The 21,700-nt window shown below is 34.0% G+C and overlaps 2 protein-coding genes across 2 annotated transcripts in view; one reads left to right on the forward strand and one right to left on the reverse strand.

The window, feature by feature from the left end:
• The window catches only part of PTBP2 (polypyrimidine tract binding protein 2), a 954,659-nt gene extending 934,395 nt beyond the window's left edge, over positions 1-20,264 (forward strand). Inside the window, exon 15 of the mRNA XM_049765726.1 lies at positions 20,247-20,264. Within this exon, the coding sequence (XP_049621683.1) occupies positions 20,247-20,253 (7 nt within the window). The 3' untranslated portion in view covers positions 20,254-20,264. The remainder of the gene's footprint in view (positions 1-20,246) is intronic.
• The window catches only part of DPYD (dihydropyrimidine dehydrogenase), a 934,958-nt gene that overhangs the window by 517,398 nt on the left and 395,860 nt on the right, over positions 1-21,700 (reverse strand). The window contains exons 9-10 of the mRNA XM_049765668.1: positions 18,605-18,712; positions 17,077-17,246 (exon numbers count right to left, since the gene is read on the reverse strand). Coding sequence (XP_049621625.1) covers positions 17,077-17,246; positions 18,605-18,712 — 278 coding nt within the window. The remainder of the gene's footprint in view (positions 1-17,076; positions 17,247-18,604; positions 18,713-21,700) is intronic.

The raw sequence follows: 21,700 nt of genomic DNA on the forward strand, positions 1-21,700 counted from the left end.
ACACATATACAGTATTTATGATATTAAAATTAAAGTATCAAAATGCCTGAAATAAAAATCTAGAAAATGATAGTAAAAAACAAATGAAGAAATATCAAATATTTATATATATTGAGATGCTATTACTCAGTGTAATTATTAATTAGAATGTGTTTGTTTGTTGTTTGTTTCGGGTTTGGGATCACACCTGACTGTGCTCAGGGGTTACTCCTGGCTCTGTACTCAGAAATGACTCCTGACATGCTCAGGGGACCAGAGGGGATACCAGGGATTGAAACCGAGCATGCCTCATGCAAGGCAAACGTCCTTCCCACTATGATATAGCTACAGCTCCATAAATATTATTTAGGATTTTTAAAAATATTACCTTGAGAATTAAAAATTAGACCACACAAATTTATAATAGTTACCATTTAATTATAAAAATAAGAAATGAAAAAGCTCACAAATATTAAAAATTCAAAATATAGTGGGCCTATGTTAGAAACCAGGCCTCAAAGCATATAAACAGTTATTCTAAAATGGCTTATTTTAGAGGGATAGATTAGGAGTCAGTAAAATAAAATTTCAAACCTACTTCTATTGTTTAATAGGGAAGACCCTAGATATTTTTGGTGTTATGTTTCTTATATGTAATATAGTTATAGTAATTAATGGGAGTATGGTATAATTTATTGAAGGAAATTCACAAATGTAAAATGCCTAAAGCAGATCCCAATATAAAAGGATACATACTATTTTTACTTATCATTATAATTATCTGAATCTATACTCCCCTGCCTCTCATCATTATTCAAATAATTCATTAGCATTAGTCTTGAGAATATGATTCCAAAGATAAGCTAGGCCAAAAAAAAGTTAAATATGAGGGAGTAAAGGTGATTAATAGGCACCTCTTTAATTTTATACAAAATAAAATCTAATATTTTCTAAAAGGTAAACTACTCTCTGAATAATTCAAATTAGAGATAAATATAGTTTCAGTGAGTAAAATATGTTTCTGTGTTATTTTGTCACATTTCTATTTTATAGTATCTTATAACCCATCAATATAAACTAGTTTATTGTATTTCAAAAATGTCAAGTAGTGCTAAATTTTAATGATAATGCCATGCTTGATTGAATAACAATGCCAAATGTTTATGGTTTGAATAAATCAATACATGATGCATATTTACAGTACTACTACTCTGTAAATGTCAGAAAGAAAATACTGAGCTATATTAAACATATTGGAATCATGTTGCAAACTAAGTTAGAACTTTTTATGCCTATTTTTATTTTTATTTTCCAATAATCAAGAGTAACTATCGCTAAATATAGATAACATCAGGCTTAGGAGGAAATTGCAGAATTAAACTTAGAAAATAATTGGACATTGCATGCAAAAGGTTCAAGGTTATATACAAATATTACCAATGGTTTAATACTTGAAACTGTTTTTAAGAATATTGTTAGCATAGTTTTTACTTTTGAAGGATTAAAATAAGGACTGTAGTGAATATAAACAAATTGGACTTGTTATTTATTCTCACCTCTCAGAAAAATTTTAATCAACACTAGAAATGGTAACAAATTCAAATATTTAGCATGCATGTCAACTGTCTGACAGTACACTGAAACTAGGCAGTATGAACTCTGGACTCTAAAGGAATTATTCTGAATCTCTGATTATAAAATTAGAAATGCTACTCTATAAAAATTAGATAGCCAACAGTCATAATGCTGCTTACAATATTCTGCTTTTAAATAGATTGACTTTATTTAATTGACGCTGAAAATCTAGGAATGTAATATTTGAGTATGTATATTTACTTACAAATTTTAAATATTATATTGAAAGTTTAGTTAAGGGGTGTGGGTTGTAAAACAGTTTAGTTAAATTATAATACATATAGAAAATAAGGAATTATAAATATGTATGGAAAGTGAAATAATGTTAAATAAAATATATCTTTTATCTCCACCTCCATTTTTATTTTGGGTTTTGGGCCACACCCAGTGATGCTCAGAGATAGCCCCTGGCTTGAGAACCATATGGGACACCGGAGGATAGATCAGGGTCTGTCCTAGGCTAGCATGTGCAAGGCAGATGCCTTATGCCTTGCACCACCACTCCGACCCCCACCTCCATATTTTTACAAATATTATTTATACTATATTTCTCTACAAATACTATATTTAAGTATTTTACAATATAAAAATAAAATTGGTATAGAAAGAAAACAATGTACTAATGCATCATGTACCCTTGAGATATTTACATACAGAAATATTAATTCTGATACAGGATATTCATTGACATTCATAGTCGTTATTTTTTCAAGTATTTAATTTCAATCCTTTTATACTACTGTGGTTCAAAGGATCAATACACACAGGCCATTCATATAATCTAGTACCCATTATTAGGAAGATTGCTACTTGCTGTGGTGAAAACCAACACTAAGAGGGTATAAGCATTGTTTTCTTCTTATACAAGAAAAACTGGGGTCACAGAGAACTAGTACAATTAAGGAATGGCAGTGTTTTGCTGAAATCATAATAATATTATTTCCAAAGACACCCATTACATATGACAATAAAGATACTCATTACTTCCAGTTTATCTTAAAGAATGGTCATTTGCATCCAGCTGCTAAATTGTAAATCAAAAGCTCACGGTACAGTAAGAAAAATCCAGTCAAAGGTTTATCTATATGGGGCTGTAGCAATAGCATAGTGGATAGGGCATTTGCCTTGCATGCAGCCAACCCTTGGACAGACCCGGGTTTGATTCCTGGCATCCCAATGTGGGCCCGAGCCTGCCAGGAGTGATTTCTAGCGCAGAGCCTGGAGTAACCCTTGAGCTCTGCCAGGTGTGGCCCCAAAACCTAAATAAATAAATACATTTTTTTAAACAAAGGTCTATCTATTATAGGCAAAGTTTCGGTAAAATGGAACAGGCTGCCCTCACGGAAAGAATTGTATGTGTTCACTCTAGGTGTAGTGGTAATAAAAATTGTGAAATATAAAAATAAGTAATAAATTTATGAACCTATAATTCTCAATTACTAAAAGAAAATTTCTGAAGCCACAGAAAAGGTAAGTGTATAACAAAGAAATATTGCTTCATGTGGATTTTAGAAACAGATGATGCATTATTATTGTCTCTAAATATAAAGCTGAGATATGAAGCAGAATTTGAGTGAATTAAACTTAGAGGCTAACTCTTTCCATAACCCTTTTAAACCAGTCCGTGTAGGAATCTTGGCACAAATAGTGGACCAGTGCAGTCAGGGTAGAGAAGGGACCACTATGACGATAATAGCTGGATCTTATCAGTCTGGACAAGAACTGGTTGCTAATAGGGAATAAAGTGATATACATGGCACCCTTTCAGTAATGAGAATGCAAACCATAGTTTAGAGAGAGAGAGAGAGAGAGAGAGAGAGAGAGAGAGAGAGAGAGAGAGAGAGAGAGAGAGAAAGAGAGAGAGAGAGAGAAAGAGAGAGAGAGAGAGAGAGAGAGAGAGAGAGAGAGAGAGAGAGAGAGAGAGAGAGAGAGAGAGAGAGAGAGAGGGAGAAATGCTGCACCAGAAATAGGCAAGTGGGGAGGATGGTAGAGAAACAGGGGACATTGGTGAAAGGAAATGGGCACTAGTGAAGAGTTGTATATATTGTTGACTGAAACTCATGAACAACTTGTTAAGCACAGTGTTTAAATAAAATAATTAATAAAAATAAAGATTAAAAACATATTTTAAGTTTAGAAAAAAACATCTTATTTGACATTTTATCAGCAATATCTAAGAGCACTATTCACATATTTAACATCTGATGTGGTCAAATAACTGAATATTCAGATAGATAAATGGCAAATAAGAATATATTAACCAATAAAGTACATAATAGAGCACTATTCATGTTCATCCCTATTGGTGTCTATAAAACGATTGATATACAAAAGATCTTTGAAAAGTATTTTGGTTTACAAAGTTAAGTAACAAATAGAATAACCTAGAATATATATATGAATATATATTATGTAACAAAGAATAAGCAACTAATGGTAAAGAAGATAGATATCTATTTATGTTCCCATTCTGACAGAACACCTGGCAATGAACAACTATATTTCTTAACGAGACAATTGAATATTGTAAAAAAAATAAGAAAAGTAAATTTGTATTTCTTCTCAGAAGACCAGGTTGGCTAGTCTGATAAGATACAATGGGTTTCTATGTTTTTATTATTTAATTATTCAGCCCTTAGTATACTAAGACATTCACAGAAATTAGTGTTTGTAATATTTCATCATTTATAGTAGCTAATATATCTTAGTGATCATTCAATCAGCTTTCTATACTATTTGTATTTGGACATTTCTTTTGATGACAGAAATTTATTTGTTTTACAAAACTTGTCCTTATGATAAACTGCTCGTGCATACAGAACTCATACAAACTGCTCTTATCCTCATTTCTACAAAATATTACTCAGGAGAATAAAGAAGGAACCATCTATGAGAATCTATTTTTTAGATTTAATAAATCAAAGTATCACTTTCTTTTTACACAAAATGGGAAAGGTTAAAAAATCTTCTTAGCTTTGATTTCTACCTGCATATTCAAGGAAGATATACGATTGATGCTGAGTGAAATATAAATAGAGTGCCATTGCATGCAATAATGATCATCATTTTAATGATTAACTTTATGTAATGTGATGATTTGGTCTGATTAATATTACAGGCATCATACTGTGGAAATTATGAAACAACTTAATTTACTATAATTAAAAGCATGATATCAACTCATTTTTAGATTGCATATAGGCAAAGTAAAGCAGAGGTTACAAACTATAATGAGCAGAAGTCAAAAGCAGCACACATTAAATTCTAATATGCCCAAGTTTGAGAAGCAATATGAAGAAATGACTTATTTTTAAAGATTATCATTTGCTGGCTGGGCATTAACTAGTTCTATATAACCATGATGACACAAAAATAATATTCAAAACAAAATTGCTTGGTAAGGGGCCAGCACCATAGCAAAATGAGTAGGGCACAATTAGAGGGGGAAATAATGGAGGTACCATGACCAAACAGTTGTAAGATTACTAAGTATTAAGCTAGGCCCAGAGGGAACCACTCATTCTAGCAGCCCTGGGGTGATGGTGGAGGAAATGGGAGGCAGGACAGGAACGAAGGTGGAGGGAGAACAATTCGGTGATGGGAATTCCCCTGATTCAACATTAATATGTACCTAAAATATTACTGTGAATGATATGTAAGCCACTATGATTAAAATTAAAATTATATTAAAAAGTAAAAAAATAGTACATTTAAAAAAAAATAAATGAGTAGGGCCTTTACCATGCATGCGTCTGACCTGGGTTTAATCTCCAGCATCCCAAATGGACACCTGAGCCTACCAGGAGTAATTTTTGAGTGCAGTGCCAGGAGTAAACCCTGAATGCTGCCAGGTACGGCTCAAAAAGAAAAAAAAAATTGGTTGTTAGTTTACTGTGAACAGTAACAAACTGGGAAAATACAACTTTTTAATTTTTATCTGTGTTAAATGATATACAACAAATGTTCACCATTAAACAAAGAGTGCATTTTTATTTAGACATTTACCACTTACTATGTACTTACATTTAAAATAACTCCTACTTTCAGATTTTTTGTTTTGTTTTGTGGGCCACACCCGGTAACACTCAGGGGTTACTCCTGCTATCTGCTCAGAAATCTCTCCTGGCTTGGAAGACCATATTCAGGGGAATCGAACGGTGGTCAGTCCTAAGTTAGTGCATGCAAGGTAAATGCCCTACTGCTTGCGTCACCACTCCAGCCCCTATTTCTAAAATTTTACAAAGACTATAATTATTAATTATATGCACTAAGATAATGTATAAACACTGTGGGTTCCACAGTACATAGAAGGGTATTTACACAATGGTAGTGCAAAGCAAGAAAAAAAATCATGCTCGATAAACTGATTTTGAGGAAGGAGTATTAATTTAAATTACTAGGAAATTCTAGCCTAAAATAAATACTATCCGATTTTTTGCTGGGATAAAATACAAGAAGGAAATAAAAATATTGAAGACAGTAAAGTAATTCATCTCCTAAAAGAAAAGAAAAGATTGGGCTAGGACAGGAAAGCTATTAGCATTTGCATACAGGACAGCCCTTATGTCTGAAAATATTTTGGGGCTATATTCTTCATAATATAAGACTACTGTGGTAAATAAATCTGGGAATTTTACTTGGGCTTATGGGATGTAGATCTCTATAAGGAGCATATAAAATAAATAATGATCTGACTATTCACTGGAGAAGCAGCATAATTAGAAGATTCCTTATTTGTGTTTAAGTGATGAGGCTACTTGTGTTAATTACAGATTTCACTAAATCTCTAATCTGTGTGAAATCACATCTTGACATGACAAGATGATACCTAGAATCTGCATTACTGAATATCTCAGTGTTTATTGATATCATGTTTTTAGTTGAAACCTGAATTTCTTAATAAATATCAATAAGATTATAGTCAAATTCATGTGAGTCTAAGCTTACAATCCAGTATTTTAGTATTTTTTTGTTTAATTAACTACATTTCTTAACAGAAAGAGTATATTTTTCTTTGTACAAAAGTAGTTAATGGTAGAGTGCTGAACAAATATTGTTTGTTTAAAATACAATTATTACTTTGTGAATGACTGGATTAATTCTGCAATTTTTCCTGGGAAATAAATTGCTGAAAACCACAGATACCTTTCTTCAAAACTTGCTGCAGTGTTAGTTGTTTTTTTTTTAAATTTATTTTTGCTTATTTATTCACTTTAATCTTTTAAAGTTGAAGAATCTTGCACAGAAAGGAACATCTCACTATGAGAACTGTACTACCATGGATAAATAGCTATCTTGTATTAATACTGAACTGCAAAAATCAAAACTGCAGTGCATGGGATTATTTTGATGTTTAAAAAGTTATTGCAAAAGCACATAAAAACATTTTTTTAAAAAGAGGGTAATTTTAAACACTAGTCATTTATGATTAATGACATTTTCTTAAATCTGACTAGCTATCTTAACCATCATCTTAGGTTTTCCTATAGTCAAGCATATCTGATTGCTGCTGGAGTATTTCACAAAATTAACTGCTCTAGGGCCAGAGAGATAGCACAGCTTGCCTTGCAAGCAGCCGATCCAGGACAAATGGTGGTTCAAATTCCAGCATCCCATATGGTCCCCCGTGCCTGCCAGGAGTGATTTCTGAGCCAGAATCAGGTGTAACCCCTGAGCACCACTGGGTATGACCCAAAACCCCAAACACACACACACACACACACACACACACACACACACACACACACACACACACACACACATGTAACTACTCTGTAACTAGTGCCTTTGTAGTACTTCCTTTCATCTTGAAATGCCTCTTTAGTACATCCTGCAAAATCTAGGAACTTCTGCTTTTTTCATTATTCTTTTTCATTGCTCTACTGAAATGTTTTTTTTATTAACTTTTATTTTTGTATAAACTGCTTGGTCTTTATATATCCATATATAGTTAATGTCAGATATCTTTTAAGATACTTTAGTAAACCAGACACAGTGAAACATTTCAACATATTTCAGTTCTTATGACATTGTAATATAGTGAAATCTATTTTTGATTAAAAATACTAGTGCATTTGGAAGTTATCAAAAATTATTTTACCTTGTAGGGATGAATAAAAATATATTTAAGTTAAATAATTTGGAACTCTCTTACTCACTTAAAAGCTTCCTACTTTTCAATGTCCCTACATGATTTGTTTATTGAACATAACACAATAATTTGTTACTTTGGTTTTTAAGCACTATTCTATACTTGGCATCTAATAATTAAGATGCCAATTTGGAAGAGCCAATGCATTAGCAAGAGTCTTATAAAATCTGTGAGATGAGTAGAGAGTAATAACTGCCCATATGATAAATGTTATAATAGTAGAAGCATAAAGAGCTATAGATTTCACAGGAGAAAAGGCTAATTGGAGGGGACTAAGAAAGTCTTCAAAGAGAAAATGACATTTAAAATAAACCTTGAAGGATGAACTCACCTTTTAATAAAAATAAAATCACTATTAAAAGGAATGGTGATTCTTTTGTCTTCACATTATTTTTAATTGCACACATTAGCATTATATATGCATATGTGTGCATAGATTTTAGTTATACAAATGACTTTGTAATGTTTTCAAATTTTAAGGCAAGTACATAAGACAACAGAAAACTGAGATAACAAGAGTGGGACTTCTAACCTTCACATAAAAATTAATAGGGTAGAAACAGCAGAATGTTAATAGAGTAATAACAACATGGAATTATTTAATAAAGCTTGCTAGTAACTAGAAAGTACTTTAACACATCCGTGTCATATGTATATATACAGACATGCATATGTAGATGCTTAGGATTGGAACAAAGATGTACATAGAATATGCATACAAACAAGATTTCAGCTCTACAATTTTAATTTGCAAAATCTAGTCATTAAATAGAGCTACTGAAAATAATTAAAATTTGAAAAAAAAATTATTTAAACATACATAATACTGAATGGGCATTGGCTCATTCATTATTTGGCTCATGGTCTGGTTACCTTCTTTTGATCCACCTCTCTCACACATTCTAAATTATCATATGCAATATAGAATCCTGACAGCTTCATCTGTCAGCTTCCTTGATATTTCTGCCTTGAATACAGCCGATCTTGCTTCAGCAAATGACTAAAGATACATTAATTGCAACTTGTTTCAAGTTCAATATTTAAAAGTATTGTCAAAATTTTTAGTATAAAATGACTGTCAATCCAGAGGAAGATAGAATTGATACATGATTTACCTAACTTACCCTAAACTTTCAAAATAGAATTTGGGAAACAGAAGACGCTAAGATGCGTAAATTAGAACATTAGTTTTATAAATGGTCATATCAGGACCTAGAATATATAACCTCCAAACTTGTACTCTAAATTTTAGAAAATGCTTTAAACTGTCCCATTATTTTTCTTCATGCAACACTCAATTTCTACACTTTCAAAATATGCAAACATGCATGGATCTTTGGATCACACCCCAATGTCATTTTGAAATATTGAAGATATATTTAATATCTGGTACTCTGAGAGTCTCTAACTGCTATTAATTACCTTTGTGTGCCTGGAGGCAATACTGTCTATTGTTTGCTGGGATTTTATCACCAATCATAATAACATCTTCTGATTACTTTCTGCAAAGAACACCAAATCAAATGATATGCAGGTGTCAAATGTTGAAGAGTTTCTATAAGCATAACCTTTCCTAAATAAAAACTATCAATTTATAGAGGTTATTTTCTAAAAATAGTCCCAGTTTCATATTTCTTGTAATTAAAATAAAACTAGGAAGTCATCAGTTACTAGTAGAAAATACATATTAATATAGAATTATGTAGAAGATAGAACTATGTAGATGTGGGGTCAGAAGGCAAGTGCAGGGCTAAAATGTATGCATGAGATTAAGCAAACCCTGTTTTAATTCTCTATACCACAATTTCTTTTTATTATTTTTATTTTGGGGTGGGAGCACATTAGGTTGCACTCAGGTATTACTCCTGATTCTGTGCTCAGAAATTGCTCCTGTCTCGGGGGACCATAAAGGACAAACCCACATCTGTCCCGGGTCAGCCACATACAAGGCAAATGCCCTACTAATGTGCTACCACTCCAGCCCTTCTATACCACACTTTCTTTTAGCTTCATACCTGGAGGCCTTGAGCATCACCATAGTGGTGTTGATAATCTCTGGCTCTGCAGGGCTTGAACCAGAAACACCTTATCCTTAGAAACTTGCACTGAACTATTGGTAGATTGACCAGGAATTGCTGAAAGGGACCCTGGGTTTCTTTTGTTACTGACTGAAAAACTTTCACAAATATTTTAAAAATGAAATAAAATATATATAGTTGTAGCTTTAACCTGATTTATTTTGTTTTAAAAAAATAAACCTGAGGGGAGGTCTCCAGTTCAGAACATATGAAAGGTACAGTATATATTGCTTTATATCAGAAGAACTCTAGTTTTTTCAGTCATGAGAAAATATTATTTCAGAGTAACAGTGACATTTAAAAAAGTGACATGGAAAATATATAGTCAGTTACATATATTTAATAATTTAAAAAATAGATTTAACAAATATACTTTACTAAGTAAGTAAAAGGTGTGGAGTCATTAAAAAGTTAAATTGGTTGCTATTTTCATAGACGAATAGGGGAAACAAATCTAAGATACATTCGATTATTTAATAGAATGCCTGTTGAAATTAGAGCAAAATTAAAGATGTGTCAGTTTTTGGTGATAACAGTTCATTGACTGTGAACAATAGATTCTCAAAACAATCTTTGTATGGAATTCTATTATTTCAATACATTTTTACTGGATTCATTTCAGTAATAATTAATTAGGGCGACAAAGTCCTTCCCCGATCTTCTCCTTAACATTTATCAACTCAAGCGGGTCTGTTGATCCCTGACCTTCAGGCTTCCTTCTAGGGATTCCCAACTGCCTAAAGCATTCTTGCAGTTCTATCTGATCTGTCAACAGCTTTTAATACCAGCATTTTGGGGGATTCTGTTATCCTGTGAAATTTAATCTCACCTATTTAAGCTTGCAGAAAGTACTGGAGGGAGTTATTAACAGATTTTTCCTCATCTTCTTAGAGGATAGTGCTGAGTGATTGGCTGGTTTCCCTGAGGACCCAGAGCTGAGAAGTGCTAGTTTGTCAGTAGCATTCTATTTAGTGTGCGTGTGAGGCCACAAGGGAGACTGAAAGACACTTGGAATTGGAATTACATCAATATGCTGATGAAGTCTTTGCATCTTCATTTCATCAAACCTATATCCTGTAGCATTAATGCTTTCTTATAACTAAGATGGAAAATGCCCCCCAAAAGCATTCTGTGTACAACAATAATTAGACAGTTGGAGACTACATGAATGATCTATTAGGGTCCTGGGTCAGAAACTTCCACATCACAAGTGAACTGTTTTAATTGCAAATTCTCAGGCCCAGACCTATTGAATCAGAAACTTGGGCCTGGAAAGCAGCATTTAACAGTCTTTCTAGGTGATTTTGATGCACACTAAAATTTGACTATTTTCATAGTAGAGAAACAGGATACAGTTTTCCCTGCAGAACCTCATGGGGTTTGCAGTCAGCAGGTCAAAGCAGTTAGGGTCTAGATCCTAAATACAGAATTGTTTTCATCTTTGCAAAAGATCCCGTGTAATTTACATGTTCTCACATATTCCCATATACAATATAATATATTTTATAATAACTCACAGCAGTCAGTAAAGAATGAGAAAGTCATACATTGTTATTTAGTACCTTCCCTGGAAACCACTTGAGAAGAAAAAATCAGATATAAGTTTTAAATATAAGTACAATGAAATGCCCAACAATAAGACCTTTAGTCAATAAACATTAGGCAATATCCAATTCTATTGAACAATGGTCCTCAAACTACAGCCCGCGGGCCACATATTGTATTTATTCCCATTTTGTTTCTTCACTTCTAAATAAGATATATGCCGTGTGCATAGAAATTTGTTCATAATTTTTGTTTTTACTATAATCTAGCCCTCCAACAGTCCGAAGGAAAGTGAACTGGCCCCCTGTTTAAAAAGTTTGAGGACCCCTGCTACTGAAGACCCAAGTCCGTTGCACTGGTGATGGGGAGTGTTCTTTACATGACTGAAACCTAACCACAATCATGTTTGTAATCAAGTGTTTTAATAAAATATTTTAAAAATAAAAAATACACACTTGAAAAAAATGCAGATTTCCTCAATATCTCTATTTTCATCATTTTTTTAAATGTATGTATCTACTTTTGTATATTTGGGTTAGAAATAAAATTCTTCATAATGGTTGAATATTTACCAGAGGTCATATTCTTTCAAAATTTCTACCTTAATTTAAATACCCCATTAGGCTTATAGTTTCATAATGTGTCCTTGTCATGTCATGGGCATTTTTAATGTACAAAGCCAAGCAATAAAGTAATAAAACTGAAATCTCTATGTGTTCTGAGTCCATATGCTAAAAAAGCATCTAAATCTTCAGTGTACGACTCTGAAATCTATATACATTCTGATCATGTATGACTTATTATTTTTAAACGTTGCCTAAAACTATCTAATCAAGATTCAAAGTGTTATAATAACACTGATTAAACTTAGAAAGTGTCATCTCTTTGTGTAGTAGAAGACTTGGATACCACATTCATCCAGGAAAAAAAAATCACTCCACAAATATGTTTAGAATACTTTATATATGACATACTTTGTTCTAGGTGGGGCAAAGTAAAAAGTGGCCAACTGTAAAATCATTCCATTTTGCCATATTTTCAACCCCTGGTGAATGGGTATGAAGCAAGTTTGCTATGAAGAATTAATAAACCATGCCAGTAAGAAAAGAATCATGAAGTCAGTTGGCTTCTTTCTTTGTGGTTCCTCTCCTGGTTCCCCAAAACCTCTCTTTATTTAACAGTTCAAATTCTCAGTAGGCTGGGGAGGGGAAGAGACAAAAGTATTTATAAGCCAATCTCCTTTTTTGTTTGGTTTTTGGGCCACACCTGATGACGACGCTAAGGGTTTACTCCTGGCTATGCACTCAAAATTTCTCCTGGCATTGGGGACCATATGGGATGCCAGGGGATCAAACCTTGGTCCATCCTAGGTTAGCATGTGCAAGGCAAACACCCTACCACTTGAGCTACTGCTTCAGCCCCAAGCCAATCTACTAATATGTGTCTATTAGATAGGTGAAAAGAAAAGAGGAAGCTGGAGAACCTTGGGTAAAAGTGGAGTGTTCCCACTGTCAGCATGGCATTTGTGGCTAAGAAGTTTAAAACCACATAAAATTTTCAGCACTGTAATAAAAATATAAATATTTATTCTTCAAGAATTTCTGGTGTATTCATTATGTTTCCTTTTATGTCACACCAATTCTATACAAAGTTCTCAGCTGTCAGAATTTGAGCACCATATGAATTGCTAGGGATTAAACCTAGATCAGTCCTACACAAAAAATGGGTTATACCTATTTATCTGTCCCCATTCTCCTTTTATTTTGGGAGGCTATATCCAGCTAAGCTAAGGATTTACTGCTGGTTCTTCATGCTGGAATTACTCTTGGTAGTGCTCAGGAGACCTATAAGGATGCTGTGAATCAAATCTGGATTGGTCACATGCAAGGCATATGCCCTACTCACTCTATCACTTTATCACAGCCTCTACTGGCCACCTTGTTCTACTTCTAAATATGACCCAGTTCTACCAAGTTCTGCTAAATATTATGGGGAGCAAATGATAATTGTCTCACAGATCCAATATGTTTTGGTAGGGCAGTGGAGTTTTAACTCCACTAGTAGATAACTCTACTTGGCAGTTGGAATTAGACACAGTCCTTGGATAAGTCACTGAAATGACTGTTGAACCTGGACACAACTCCTGATCATGCTCCTTGGTCACTTCTCTTGTCATGCTGGTATAAAGGAAAAAGACTTGGACTGGAGTGGAGAGGCCCAGAATAGTGAACAGAGCAGTGCCTGCTGTCTCGCAGAAGGATTGGGGAGGCAGAGATATAACATTAGAAAAATGCTGCCTCCTTTGCATCTTTTCACATTTCGATCTTCTTTGAACCTGGGCCTCCTCTGGCCTGTGAATTTTCATCTAACTCTCTTCTCTCTAGTATTCTTGGGTGGCAGGCCTAAGACATCCAGAGAGGAATATAATGTATACTTTGTTTTTTCTCTCCTTTCTCTGTCCGAGGCAGTCAATTGCTACATGATATTTGGTTTATTTGATGTTTGGACTCAAGAGATGTTGGCATATCTTTTGGGGCCCGATGCCCTACTTGGCAGCTGGGTCTCCAAACCTCTGTGAGCCTTGCAGCACCGGAGAGCGGTGCTGGAAGCCTTGGGGATCTGCAGCCTGCAACCCCACAGCTCAGGCAGCTTGGACCTCCTTGGGCTTCTGCAAATTGGTAACCACAATTTATGGCACTGAGCTCTAGCCTTATGACTGAGCGATACCTGGATTCTGATAACTTTTCTAAAATCTTGGGCCCGGAGAGATAGCATAGCGGCGTTTGCCTTGCAAGCAGCCGATCCAAGACCAAAGGTGGTTGGTTCAAATCCCCGGTGTCCCATATGGTCCCCTGTGCCTGCCAGGAGCTATTTCTGAGCAGACAGCCAGAAGTAACCCCTGAGCAACACCGGGTGTGCCCCCCCAAAAAAAATCAATCAAGAAGAGTGTTAGTTTCTTGCTTCAGTTAGGCTCTCATTAGTTACCCTGATTCTGGTGACATCTTTTATACGTTTTGTTTTGTTTTGTTTTTTCCCCATATCTAGTGTTTAATGCTTACTCCTGGCTTTACAGCTAGGAATCACCCATGGAGAGCTTGGGTATATAATACATTTTAAAAATATTTCTTTTATTTAAACATCATGATTACAAAATTACTTATGATTGAGTTTCAAGTCATACAATGGACGTCATCCACACCCTTTACCATTGAGCATTTCCCACCATCAGTATCCTTAGTTTCCCTCTCTGTCTGCCTCTGTGGACAACATTTTACTTGTCTCTCTTTCTCTCTTCCTTTTCTTTTCTTTTTGACATTGTTTTTGTATTTTGCTATTGAAGGGGTTCCAGACATATCACTTTATCCCCTTTCAGTACCCAATTCTTATTCCATGTGTGCACTTACAAATATCAATGCCATAGTGAGCCCCTCTCTTCCTGAATTGAATTCACCACTCTTTATGACAAGTTTTCTGTCATGGACTGGTCCTCCTGGAGGCTTATCTTTATTGTATTGGGATATTATTACCATACTGTCTTTTTTATTTTTCTGATATTTCACAAATGAGTGAGATTATTCTAGTTTATCCCTCTCCTCTGACTCATTTTACTCAGCATAATACTCACTATATCCATCCATGTATAAGTAAATTTCATGACTTCTTTTCTCTTAACAGTTGCATAGTATTACATTGTAAAATTTGATTTTTAAAAGTTATGACTATAACTTTCTCCAAAAAGACTACAATGATTTTGTTTATCAGGAAGAATGAAAACAATAAGCCTTGAGGAAATTAGACACCATATTTTCCCTATTATACTTTCAGTTATAGCTCTGGTGGTTATAGAACCAACCCTCTTGAGTCCAAACATCAAATAAACCAAATATCACAGTGGTCCTTGTGGTCCCCATCTACTTCTGGAAAAAGGTCAATACACTCTCTTTCTCTCTCTGTCTCTGTCTTTCTCCACACACAGACAGAAACACATATACACATATCTACAGACCTAAGACTATCTACTATGCTATCCCAATGTGCACTGCTTCTCTTTCTGTTTCTTTTTTATTCATTTTGGTTTATATTCCTAACAAACAGTTTTACTTCAAGAGTAAATGGATTTGATTTGACTAGTACATGCTTTATTCCTTTCATGTTTTCTTTTCTATGTCTTCATCTTTTATTAAAACCATTTTTCTGGGCCATTCTGAAAAAAAATCGCAAATTCTGCTTCCTCTAATTTTGTGATTACTTTCTTCATGAATGCTTTCTTCATCTAGGTACAAGATACACAAGGGCAAGAATATCCATTTGATTTGTTGACTACTATATTTAGATAGTCAGAAACAGTAAGTGATATACAATGGTCCTCAACAAATATAGAGTGATTTAAAAGAAAGGTGCATATCTTTTACATTTTCAGCCAGTCTTTTTCAAATCAGAGAAATGCTAGTATGTATTTCCTACTTAGAGAGAACTAGCACTCACTACTCATTTCTAAATACCTTTGCCATGGAAAATGATTATATTATTCAGGTAAAGGAAACTGACTTTGCCATCAGGGTAAAAGTCTTCTGTATAAAAGAAACTTTGATTTAAGTATAGAAAACCATATATTAAATATTTATTTGAAAACATATTCTCTCAAGCACTTATTTTTGATAAGATTTTGTGCTATGTATGAGGATAAAAATAAAATTGTTTCTTGTTTTCTTTATTTAACTTATCTTTAATATGTATGTGTTGCTTTTTTAAAAAATATGTAACAGGACAAATTGACCCTAATAGATGTCGAAGATCAGATAAAAGTACTATTGAAAGACCATTTTCACCTTGAATATTTTTTTGGAAAAAAAAATTAGGAGTGGAAACTGGATGAAGAAATGACCAATAAGGTTGACATTTGGAACTAGTTATAAACTCGATATGTCTCATATCTTAGTGATAGCAATGTGCAATATGGTTAAACTCCATACTACAAATCACCTATTTGAAACTTTTGACTAGTATAACATCTCTGAATCTGTTCAAATATATCTAAAGATAATCAAATGCCTAATGCTGTTTTGGATCAAATGAGTAATTTATCATTCTATAAATACATGTTGTTCTTGTTCTCAGAACTAATATCCTTTATGAAGCACTATTGGAGACATCTATGGTACATGTCTCATCCAAGATTAACCGTTAGTTTTGTAATAAATAAAATGACCTTAAGTCTCATTTTAGAAGGTTAACTAGTTATTGGTTATAAATAATGCTTATATTAGAGCTCTTTAAAAAAAAAGAGGCACTTTCTTCTCTTAGCTTCACAGATAATTAATGACTGCCAGTAATGTCTAAGGTATATGCATATCTCTCTTGTTGTGGCTGGTAAATAGATAATGGAAATTTCCCAATTGATCTAGTCAGCACACTCTCCTACTATCCATAAGATGTTGTGAACAGGACCAATTGTTCAAGATAAAAAAAAAAAAGACAGCACATTCCGCTGTTGTGTTAAAATAATTTTCATTAATAATGTTATATCAAAATGAGGGAATGGCTCTTTGAGAGTCACCAAATGTCCAAATTTGCATTTCTCAATTCCAAGATGGGTGAGTGATTTCAACTGAAAGCCTACATATTAATAATTTTATCACCCCAAATTTGTTTCACTGCAACTCCAAATTTTCCAGTGGTGCCATTTACCTCCTCGGGGACAGCTCTTATATTAACAAAGCCTTTTCTGAAGACAACGAACACACGGCGGGCCCCACAGCGTAAGGCGGATGTCGCACAGTCAAAAGCAGTGTCTCCAGCTCCTAGTACAATCACGGCTCCCCGTATCGATGGCAATGGAGAGTGACAGGCGCACATTCCTGAATGATGAAAGGAAAACCCTATTTTCAAGGAGAGAAAACCATTTCTGCATGACAGCTCAAAAGATACTTGTACTCAAAGCAGTGTAAAATTGTATCTCGCCGTTCTCCAGGATGGAGTGTCACTATCAAATTATTCTGCTTCATTGAAAGGCAGTTTTATTCCCATTTTTAAAATATGCTCATAGATGTAATTTCATAGTCAGTACCTTTAACTTCCCTATTCCTTTTCGAAGGAGAGTGACAAAACAGTTGGAAGACTTGAGGTCACTGCAAACTGGAATCAATCAAACCTCTCTGTCAAAATGGTGATGTGTACTTTTCATGTGATAGCCAATTAATTTATTGTTTCATATAGGAAAAAAGATCTCTCCAATTGGCATCAACAAAATCTGGCATTATATGCTAGTTGTTGTATCTCATCTTATAATATTTCTAACTTATAACACTTTAATATAGCACATTAGTAAAATTGAAAATAAACTATAGAATTTTTGAGAATTGAATTCTTAAAGTAGCAGAGAGAAACATATCCTTTTACTACTTTGCTTTTATTTGTAGAATGAAGCAATAAAATGAATGATTTTTTAAATAAATGTTCAATTCTATGGGAACCAATATGAATACTTGATGTATATATGAAATTTCCTATAAAGAAGTAAAATGCAGGTATTTTTATCTTTTAATTTTTGCCTTCATTTTGGAGACAAAAACGAGTACTGAATGGAGCTGAGGGGAAGCTGTGTTAGTAACTGAACCCAGGATTTCATACATAAAAGCATCTAGAATCATATGCTCGGAATTTCTTCTCCTTATGTCACTTCACTGTATATTAATTTTAAGTTAAGGGGCCAGAGAAGTGGCGTAGCCATAGGGCCTTTGCCTTGCACTATGCTGACCTAGGAAGGACCATGGTTCTATTCCGCAGGGTCCCATATAGTTTCCCCAAGCCAGGAGCGATTTCTGAGTGCATAGCCAGGGTAACCCCTGAGCGTCACCAGGTATGCTCCCCCAAAATAAAGGCACCAAAAGAATAAGTTAAATGATATATTAAGTTTAAAATAAATGGAGGTAGATTATTTGCAACTAGACCTGGGAAATAGCCAGGGTTTACTCCCAGCTCTATGATCCTAATAGTGCTTAGAGGTGAAATGGGGTGCCAGGATCAAAATGAGATCAGCCACCTTTATTCTTGCTACTGTATTATACCTCCAGTGATCTTGTTTCTTTTTTATCTGGTTTTTACAAATAGAAAGAATTTGCAATCTGAACAACATCTTTCTGAGCCTGAACTTAATTTAAATTCAGATTATATACAGCAACTTAAGCAAATGTTAAAATAGAAAACAATACTATACCTGCTTTACTGCTTTTGGCTACAAGTGGCAAAAAATCTTTTGATGTGTAAAACCCCTGCTCCTGTGTCAGGCCCTCAAAGATACGATCTTTATTGGGTTCTGGTAAACCTAAGCAATAGAAATTTACAAAATATTAGCAAGAGTAAAGAATACTAGATACTTTAAAATTTATGCATTCATTAAAACGTGATTTGTAGAAGCCCATAAAGAAATCAATATTAGAGAAAATACATAACACAGGATAATCTGTAACTAGCAATGATATAAAATACATTTATGTACATATACACAGAAACATGAGTAGAAACACAATGATTTTTAGAGAAATCAGGTTATTTTGCTATTCTCACATCAAACATAAAAATGATTTATATGTATAAAATAGCTAATTACAGGCAGATATTTTTCTGTTCTAGCAGTTTAGATTAAGAAAATATATATAGACAAAAAGCCTGCAAGGGAAAAAAGCAAAATATAAAGTATGTTTCCACAAAATATTGTTATTTGGACATTTCAAAAACATGATAAATAAATAAAATGCCAATGATTAATCAGGAGAATATGTCAATGAACAAAATGTTTTAATTGTATAAATATTTTTAATTCCAATAAGGAACATATGGTTGTTTCAAATAATATAAATTTATGTAATAAAAAATGCGAACATCTGGGGCTGGCGAGGTGGCGCTAGAGGTAAGGTGCCTGCCTTGCAAGCGCTAGCCATGGAAAGGACCACGGTTCAATCCCCCGGCGTCCCATATGGTCCCCCCAAGCCAGGGGCAATTTCTGAGTGTGTAGCCAGGAGTAATCCCTGAGCATCAAAAGGGTGTGGCCCGAAAAACCAAAAAAAAAAAAAAATGCGAACATCATAGGCTTACACAAGATATGGCTTACATGGGAGTACAAATGCCTAGAACGTGTGAGTCCCTGAGTTTGATCCCTGCACTTCAGAGCCTCCCTTCATGTATGTTAATTTCTAACCAGGTGACCTTAGCACACCTGAGTGTGGCCCCTATAAACATACTTATATAAGCAGCTTAAAACCAGCAAAAATTTGAACTCTAGTAGCAATTGAAAATCTGCAAGTTGAAACAAGTAAATATTAGCACACATCTAATGAGCAACACATCAAAGACAACTGTGTAAGTGGCAAGACGACTGGTCTTTGGTGATTTTACACACCACATAAGTGTTCAAGTTATAACAAAAATAATTCGCAACTATACTCAGCAAACAAAACACAAGACATGTAAATAAATAGTTAATGTAGAACAATGGTCAATGCAATGAAAGGGAAGTGAGAAAACAATGAGAAAAAGGCAACAGAATGTTAAACAGAATTAACTTAAAAACAAGACAACAGAATGGAGCCACTGAAAATATACTGTTTTATTTAGTTAAATATAATGTTTAAAGATATAGCAGAGTACAAAAGTATATATAATAATATTCAAATTATATTGACAAAATAAGAAAAGAACATATAATTTATATAACCTGAATAGTGTGGTTTCTGGTGGCAGAAAGACTGGAGATATCCCCTTTTGTTTTATATATGTACTTATATCTAATATATACAAGTATATATTATATATGTAAAACCTAAGATTATCAAGCATAGCATTAGAAAATAATTTTAAAACATTTAAAAGAAAGGGAATAGTAGAAACCAATATGTTTTTGAAGAACAAATGAAGCCTATTTGAAAACAATCATCCCTTTCCCAGGAAAGTGGTGAATTAATTCATCTCAAGTCCATAAACACAGGGGAAATGTAGAGTTTTATTTTATTTACTGTCAAATAAAAATCTCATTCCACAGAGATAGGAGTTAATTTTATAGTTAAATGAAGGGCAGTAGGTGGTAGCTGCTGGTAGGCACAAAGTAATAAGCATGGCCCAGAGATGACTTTGTCAACTGAGATAAGAAAGGTGCCATATATGATGTGAAAGCTGAAGGTGCCAGAGAATGGAGTGTGTAGCCAGCAAAAACCACTGCTGTCCTTTCAAATTAGACCCAACATTTTTCTTTCCATTCCAGCACTCACTCTTTTTCCTCCCACAAAGCATTTGTCCTCTGTTCTCTGATTATTTTAGAACCATTAAGAACAAAGAAAAACAATTACAAAACACCATTTCTTTTTAATTCAGGTAATGTTTATATCACTACATATATTAGAGGTTGGAGAAGGCTTAAAGAATATGAGCACCTTCTGTGCATTGGGTCTCCACCTCTTTCCCTACTGCCCTGGCACTGATATTGTGGGTCACCCACAATATAGAGTTTGATATCCAGAACCTAGACAGGGAATTGTAAGCTTTGCAAGTATGTTGTGCAATGCCTGGAGAGCATCTCAGCAAGAACTATGGAAGTCTTGTGACCAAGAGCATAGTCTTGTGAGAGTAGATGTTGGCATTGTGGTGACACCCCAGGTAATTTCACACCAGAATGTACACAAGCACTAACGAGATGAGCAAGATTAGCCAGTATATGTTTTGTCTCTCTGTATGTCATTGTTTTTGAAAGTCTGGGTGGTTGAGGTTAAATGAAAATAATCAAATATATATTTGAAAGTCTACTAACAAGACACTTTGCTTAAAAGCTGTTAAGAAGATAAATATAGCTAAGCTATGCTGAGTTATAGCCACATATTTATATGCTGTGTAATAGTATTCAAAATGTGTCATATCCCTTATTATATTACTATAGTATAGAAATTACATTTGTTCTTGAGCTTTAATTTTCTTTAAAAACACAAAGAAAGAAAACAACACGATATGCTACACAATTTCAGGCAAGTTAAGCAAAAACATTTTAGACAAAGAACATATAAACAGTGGATATTGGATATAGTCCAACAGGGAACAATTTGAAAAACCCTTCTTTTACTAACTACTAATACAAGATATTTTCTTGTGTACCATGGTTGAGGTAGATACATAGCTTTCCATTTCTGGTTATTTTCTATATATCCACTGATAAAATAATAAAGACAAAGAGTTCTTATTCCATAAACTACCAAACATCCCCTCCATACCACATACACACAATAAAAATAAAAACAAAAGCCACTCTTCATTCATGCAGGAAAAAAAA

This window comes from Suncus etruscus, chromosome 19, assembly GCF_024139225.1.
Source record: "Suncus etruscus isolate mSunEtr1 chromosome 19, mSunEtr1.pri.cur, whole genome shotgun sequence".
Lineage (NCBI taxonomy): Eukaryota > Metazoa > Chordata > Mammalia > Eulipotyphla > Soricidae > Suncus > Suncus etruscus.